The sequence below is a fragment of the Lemur catta genome, chromosome X, assembly GCF_020740605.2.
Source record: "Lemur catta isolate mLemCat1 chromosome X, mLemCat1.pri, whole genome shotgun sequence".
Taxonomy (NCBI): domain Eukaryota; kingdom Metazoa; phylum Chordata; class Mammalia; order Primates; family Lemuridae; genus Lemur; species Lemur catta.
The window spans coordinates 31,169,095-31,176,782 of record NC_059155.1 but is presented as its reverse complement, the minus strand read 5'-3'; the positions used below and the strand labels follow the sequence as shown (position 1 = coordinate 31,176,782).

Sequence of the window (7,688 nt, the reverse complement as noted above, 5' to 3'; positions counted from 1 at the left end):
GGAGGACCAGGGGTGAGGATGCAGTCAATACTAAATCAATATGCTCAAGATCCTGGCTGGATAAGGGAAGAAGGGAAGAGAAAAGGAAGGGCTTGGGAGGCTGGACCCCTCAATGAGGCCAAAGAACAGATGGCATGGGACCCAGCCAGCCTTTTCCTAGATTCCTAGATTTTGTCCCAGTCGGATGTTGGCACTGATCCTTTTTGAGGTAAAGCCATGCCCAGTGATGCCAAGTGACTGGCCAGGAAGTTAAAGGTCAGAATGGTGTGAGGCCAGGGGGTACGTGTGGCTCTTCCACATGGATATTGTTGAGGGCACCCAGGATGAAGACAGGACTTGGAGTGTCAAGGAAGCCTGTGAGCTGGTCCCTAGAGTAAGAGGATGAGTGAAGGTAATGCCCACATCTATGAACACTCTCAGCCTCGGTCCTTTGGTTAGTAGCCAGCACTGGGAAGGAATATCAGATCAGGAGAAAACCTGGTTTTAGGGAAGGCCAGAAAGTGAAGCGAATGTTCTGAAACAATCTACTTTCCTGTTTGTTATTAGCTTTATTTGTTTGTTTTTAAGCTGAATGAAGAAAGTGCAGATCAACTCTACATGGGGGACACATTATATTATTTTGACCCCATGAAGTCCTAGAATTGCAGTAAGAAGCCTATCTAAATCTTACCCCCAGATCTCTGACGTCAGGTACATTTTTTCCCAGCCTGAGCCCTAATATGACCATTCATATAACAAGAGAATTGGAATGGATGAGATCTACATTTTCCTCTGGCTCTAATATCTGTACGCTCCAGATACAACTCCTAGGGTCTTCCTGAGATACCACAGTTAATGCCTAACAGCTTGTCCTATCTAGAGAGAAAAAGCCTATAAGAAGAAACCTGAAGCTTGGTTGTTGAAAATGCCAATCCCAACCCCCCAAAAAATATTACTGCAGACATCACAATGCATCTTTGTGTCAGAGACAGAATCCCAAGATGAATAGGCTGGTATAATTTATTATTTAAACAATCCAGCTTTCGAAACTGGCTGCTTTTCCAGTAACAAGCTGCGTAATTTGGGCAGGTTATCTAACCTTTCTGTATCTCATGTCCCTCAAGAATAAAATGAGGATGACAGTAGTGTGTACCTAACACGGTTATTGTGAATATTAAATTAAATGATGAATGTAAAGTTGTTAACACAGTGCCAGACACTTTGGAAGAACTCAATGTGTTAACTATCATAATTATTATAATAATAAATTTATTATTATAAGAGGGCCCCAATGCTACATGTCTGCTGTCTGAAAATCTCCACACAAAGAAATATCTTAGAGCAAAGTGTATAAAAATAAATAACACACACCATTCCAAGTTCTCGGGCCCTGTACCTGACATGAGAGATTTCCAGGTATGTCATGAAGCCATAAACTTTCAAGAAAGGTTGGAGGTCCCATCAGTCAAACAGCAATACATTCTTCCTCTTTTACCCTTGGAAGTCATATATCTTCAAATGTTTCTAGGTTTACATTGTTCGAGGATTCATGGGAAATTCCTCAGTTGAGAATATCTAGTGGTCTCCCCCTTTATTCCCTTCCCTTCCCGCTTAGAGGCCCTCCTTTTAAGCTTCCTTCCTTTCTTCTACTTCTCCTTCATCCTCCTTAAACTTTTCTTCTACTTTAACCCTTTTCCTTTATTCCGTTTTATTTCCCTTTATTCCACTTCACTCCATCCCCTTTATTCCATATCACTCCTTCGCTTGTTCCACTGCACCTCTGCCCTATATTCCTCCTCAACCCTCCCCTTTATTTCACTTTACCCCCCTCCTTTTTTCCTTATCATCTTTTCCCCTTATTCTACCTCACTCCTCCCCTTTAATCCTTATCACCTCTTCCCTTATATTCCACCTCACCTTTTTCCCTTTATTCCATATTACTCCTCTCCTTTACACCCTGCCCCTTATTCTATACCATCCCTCCCCTTTATTCCTTATCACCCTCTCCCCTTCCTTATTCTTTATTCTACCTCACCCTGCCCCTTTTTTCTTTATCACCCCTCCCCTTTCTTCCTTGTTATCCCCTCCCCTTCATTCCACCTCACTCCCTCCCCTTCATTCCATGTCACTCCTCCCCTTTATCCCATATGTCACCCCCTCTTCTTATTCTACATCACCTCTCCTCTTTATTTTTCTTCCCCATCCCCTTTTCCCCTTTAGCTCTCCAATCAGAGCTTCCCAACTCACCCCCCAAATTAAAAAAACACACACAGTAAGCCATGAATATGCTGCTGTCACAATACAGATGTTTATTAATGATTAAATGCCAGAGAAGTTTTAACAATCACAAATCTTTGAGCTCTGCAGTTGTTACCCATTGTATGATCAATTTCTATCCCTCAATACAATACATACTTTATTCTATGGACCTTAGCAGTTGTTATCCATCAATATCAGCTATAATTTTGGATGTCACACATAACCCATATCTGTGTTACCAGAGTATGTCCCACAAATTTGTACCACTCTGCATAGGGGAACTACAGAGATGATAAAGAACATTTGTAATTAGGTGATTTTAACTACTTGGAACTATGTGTCCTTACCTAACTAGCTGTTTTGCTGGCAACAGGGTGTGAACACCAGCTGTCTTTAAAACAAATCCAGGTATTAAAATCTAATTTTTCCTCTAATTTTGACCCCAAAAAAGCTAATTAGACTTATACTTGAGGTTTCCCTGTTGGCACAACCTGAGCAAAACTGCACAGAATTTTGGGAGTGGCTGTTTGATGAGCCATTGGTCTAAATAATTTGGGAAAAATATCCTGAGGTGGTGGAGTTACTGTGGGGGACACGGCTATGAGTTGGTGTGACATGGTTTAGCATCAATTGTTTGTCAGCTGTCAGTAGGCTCACCTAACGTTCTAGCATGCCTCTTGAGGGCCTTTCCAATTGAGCTCTTGAGAGGAGGGTAGGAAAGTCAGGAAAAACATGCAATCTCCTTTGGGGGAGGGAAAGCACCTCAAGATTTGTGAGCTTCTCTGGGACAGGTGTTTACCACAAATGTCACATCCATTGAAGGAAGGGCTGTAGTGAGAGACAGCCAGGATCAGGAGTAAAAGAGAAAGGCAAGGTAGCACCAGGGAATCTGGGCATGACACAGAAACATCTCTGCTTTTACTAGCTGAAGGACCAAGCATACCCAGTGAAGGGGCTGGCAGTGTGTTTGGAATTCCCCTCCTGCCCTGAGCATCAGGTGGAACACCTCACCCTCAGATCTTTACCTTCAAGACTCTCTTTAATGTTTCCTGTGACATCCCAGGTCTACCCCCACCCTTTCCCCCTGTCCGGCACTGTATAGAAGGGAAAACATCTAATGAAAGAAGTAGCTGATGCCAGTTTTGGCCTTCTTCTCCTGGGGCACACGGAGCAATGGGCGGTCTTGCTCTGGAATGGGGAGTTTACTCGATCCTTCCTCATCATCATAGGAACGGGCAGTGCCAGGAGGAATGGGGAGTTTACTCACTCCTTCCTCATCGTCATAGGAACAGACAGTGCCGGGGGGCACAGTTGGCTCTTCAAAGCAACCTGGAAAATAGTAACAATGTTAACTCCTTGTGTTTCTAGACTTCATACTTTGCACAGCACCCAAAACACTAAGACCTAATTTTGAGTTTCAAATACAGTATGAAGCAAGAAGGTAAGGCAAGAATGATTATCCCCATTTGACATGTAAGAAAACTGCAGCCTAACAGTAGAACACAGATCTCTAAATCTAGGAGAGCACTGTGGAAGCTGAGGGAAGAGCTCAGTTAGGGAAGAGAAATACTAGACAGATACCCTGTGCTCATAGCAAATGGACAATACCACCATGGGGGAGATGGGGAAGAGGACGACCTCCTAATAACCACCACCACCCTACAAGTAGCCTGACTAATTGCACCAAACAAATGAGTAACAAAGCTGGAGCCAAAAGCTTACAATACTATATGGAAGGGAGAAAGAAAGTGTCATTCTTTAATGACTCTGGGGAGGACTTGTAGTCTATGACTGGGCCAAACTGAGGCTTGTTTTTAAGGACAGTGTCATCTACAGGAAATGCAACATCTGCATCTTCTTTATGAAATTGAATTGCCTTTTGGATTCCAAACTTCTTTAGGGTCGAGATCTTTAGGCACTGAGACTTCTTCCACATTCAAGACTTATTCAAGATTGACAACCAGGTCTTGTGGAGGGTCTGAAATTGTATTGAAAATAGAGACATCTTCAGTCTCTGGAGCCACAGTGGTAAACTCATCTTCAAACTCATTGTCTCGGTCTTTCTGGGAATCTGAAATTTCACTGTGAATTTGGGCATCCTCAGGCTGTGGGACCACATTGAGAACGGAGTCTTCTTCAAGATTGGGATTTTCTTCAGAGTCTTGGTTTCCACTGACATCAGAGGCTTCTTCATGTCCTGGAATTTGTTCAGCAGTTGAGGCTTCATCATTTGGGACTTCATCAATAGCTGGGCCCTCTTCAAGATTGGGGTCTTCTTCAGAATCTTGAGTTTCCTCATATCTGAGGCCTCTGTGTGGTCTGGGATTTCATCAGTATCTGAGGCTTCTTCATTGTTCGGGATTACATCAAGATAGGGAACTTCTGCAAGGTCAAGATTTGGGTGGTCTTCAACATCTTATCCTTCTTCAAGGTCACGGTTCAGGTTTTCTCAAGAGTTCAGAATTTCTTGCACATCTGGGGCTACTTCAGGGTCTGGGACCATATCAAAATATGGTACTTCTTCAAAGTTTGGAATCTCAATGAGTTCTGGAATTTTGTCATCAGGTTCTAGAATATCTTCAAGGGGAGGAAGATCATCAAAATTTAGGTTATCATCATCATCATCATCATCATTATCATCTTCTTCATCCTCATCAAGCTCTGGTATGCCTTCAAGATGTGGGCCTTGAATCTCAAGGTCATTTGGGATCTCAAGACCTTGAACTTTCCCAAAGACTATACCTTGATTGAGATATTCAAATACTAGCTCTTCATTGACTGACACATCTTCCTCAGAGGACTCATCTTCCTCAAGGGACCCATCTTCAGCAAGGACCTGGCCTTCAGGAAGGGCATGACCTTCAGCAAGGGACTGACCTTCAGCAAGGGCCTGATCTCCAGCAAGGGCCTGACCTCCATCAGGGTACTGACCTTCATCAAAGGACTTGCTTTGAGCAAGGACAGCAGCCTGGACTTCATGAGAAGTTTCCACCAGATCAGAAAGTAAAGAATCCTCTTCCATCATTATGTGTGCACTCCTGAATGGGAAGAAATTTGAAAATGTCAGTTAGTTTGTGGACTTGCATTAATTAATATAAAGATGATCTGGAGTTGAAAGATCCCGTAACAGAATGTGTTTCAGGCTAAGATAAACAAACCCCCCCCCCAACAAAAAATAACTCACTGGATCTTCCTCAAGTTCCTGCGTCTGATAAAATCAAGGGCTTCTGGGCTGGATTTCCACACACTCTTAGCAACCTGATTCTGAATATGGGGAGGCACCTGAGGGTAAAATTAGTAACATTATACTTTATTACACAGCACCTTTTCATTTAGACTTATCTCCTCTCTATCAGGTACTCAGGACTGAAGGCACCACGACCAGCTAATGCTGGAGGAATTTCTAGACTGAGATTTTGTGGCAGCCTGCTTTGGCTACCCTCAATGATGCAAGTACAACTGTCCCCTGCCTTGGGAACAGGAGAGGAATGTGTACAATAAGTGCATTCAAAACTTTCACCTACCTGGAAGAGGACATCCCAGTTATCAATCATTGCTCGGACCACATTGACAGAAGCAACATAGGGGTCAATCCCCGTGCTTGTTTTCCTGGTCTCCCTGTGGCCAAACTGTCCCCTCTTCAGAAGAGCAGATCCAAATATCAAGGCCAAATTGGTGGAAGTCATACGGTTGCCTGGAACCTAGGTAAAGGGAAGCAGAACGTGATTGACCCTGAGGTATATTGGAAGTTGTACAAATAGATATATCTCTCTCATTCCCCTCACCACCACCACCCCCGCCTTGCTCATATACTCCCACACATATCCCACACTACATTCCTCACTAACCCTTTCCCAGATCTTTTTACCAATTGTCCATCAATGCCAATGGAGTCCTCGCAGTGTTCAGTGATTTTATGCAAGGCCCTCAGCAGACGCTCCAGGGTGTCACTGTGGCAGGATGGCAGCATGTAGACCAGCAACTGCAGGGCAGAAAGCTGATCCTGAGGCTTCAGACCTAGAGGAAGGAAATAGGGGCTGGCTCAGGGGGCTAGCCTTGGCAGCAGCCTGATACCAAGGGGAATGAGATTCTGCTTGAAAATTGCTAACAGCTATAGAGAAAGTACCCAGGCAAATTGCCTTTGCTCATTTCCAAAGCTTGAGCTCAGGAGCCCTGAAAGCAAGTACTCCCATCAAAATCCGACCTCCTCTATAGAACCTGGGTTTTCCTTTGCCCTGAGAGGGCACACACAGCTTCAAAAAGCTCTAGAGAAATTTCCAAGCAAGAGACTTATAATGGAGTATTAAGAGATACAAAGGAAAGTAATCTGCAGAGGGTTTTTATTAAAATTTTTATTTGTAATTGACAAATAATAATTGTATATATACAGGAGAGGTTTTTTTTCTTCATCTTATGTTCATTCTGCCTTGGTTTCTTGAAGTCTTGCAGCCTGAGCTCTGTCCTTAGACCCCGCCCCCAAACCCCTGTAATATTTCCTTTCCTTGCCCAACAAGGGAGGGCAGAAGACTCACTTGCTGTCATGAGGAAGGACATGTACAGATCATCTGGCAGCACAGAGTCCTTCATGTCATGGAAGAACTCCTTGAGGAGTGCGGCCACATCATGCACATTCTGATTGTCATCCAGCACTACATCCACACCTTTATCAAATTCTTCACGGAGCTAGAGAAAGGGAGAGAAGACATGGACTGTCTGCCTGGCTCATGACAGGCTCCCTCTTAGTCATTCCTTCAAAAAGTTCTAGGCTTCAGTGGAGGTAGCTGGCAATATGGTGTGTCTGAGTGACTAGAAAGATCTCTCTCCCCCCCACACCCAGGTATAATGCTCCTCTCAAGTGTATGGGTGAGCCCCCACCTCCTCCTGCTTTTTCTCACCCAAGGAACAAACATGTAAACATAGTCAACTTACCTTACTCACTCTCTGCACAGAGTATTCAAGAGTGAAAATGCCCACTGTGTGTAAGCCTGAAAGAAAAGACGAGGGGATACTAAGCATCTCTGATCTCCTTCCCCCAACCCCCGCCCATGGCATTTCTCTTTTCCTCCCCCACTACATCCCAACCTCCACTGGTGCCAACGGAATGTTATCCAAGCCCTTTTCTAGAACCCAAGTCCATTTCTAGAACACCCCTTCTTTCCCCTTAATTGCCTCCTTCTTTGATTTAACCATTTGCAGCTCTCTTACCATGCTCCTCAATGAAATCGCAGCAAGCCTCAACAACCTGTGGGATCTGCTTAGCAATCGGATTGAGACTCATCTTCCTTTTCGATCCCAGAAGCCTCCTGCCGATCCCGATGGAAACTTTTGAAAGATGCAGAGTCTGCAGCAGGAGTGCCCCGTCTTCCAGTTCAGCCAGGGAATCCACTGATATAGCACCCTGTGGAGAAAACCAGATCATCTTAAAATGAGGGAGAAGGAGGGTCAATTCC

At 44.1% G+C, this 7,688-nt stretch overlaps 1 protein-coding gene across 2 annotated transcripts in view; it reads right to left on the bottom strand.

Moving 5' to 3' along the window:
* Positions 1 to 2,263: 2,263 nt before the first annotated feature.
* ARHGAP36 (Rho GTPase activating protein 36) overlaps positions 2,264 to 7,688 on the bottom strand; it is a 30,681-nt gene continuing 25,256 nt past the window's right edge. For both annotated transcript variants that reach the window (XM_045537663.1, XM_045537662.1), the window contains 8 exons: positions 7,444 to 7,636; positions 7,168 to 7,223; positions 6,771 to 6,921; positions 6,107 to 6,255; positions 5,763 to 5,939; positions 5,423 to 5,520; positions 5,170 to 5,276; positions 2,264 to 3,507 (listed from right to left, as the gene is read on the bottom strand). In XM_045537663.1, coding sequence (XP_045393619.1) covers positions 3,353 to 3,507; positions 5,170 to 5,276; positions 5,423 to 5,520; positions 5,763 to 5,939; positions 6,107 to 6,255; positions 6,771 to 6,921; positions 7,168 to 7,223; positions 7,444 to 7,636 — 1,086 coding nt within the window. In that variant the 3' untranslated portion in view covers positions 2,264 to 3,352. The remainder of the gene's footprint in view (positions 3,508 to 5,169; positions 5,277 to 5,422; positions 5,521 to 5,762; positions 5,940 to 6,106; positions 6,256 to 6,770; positions 6,922 to 7,167; positions 7,224 to 7,443; positions 7,637 to 7,688) is intronic.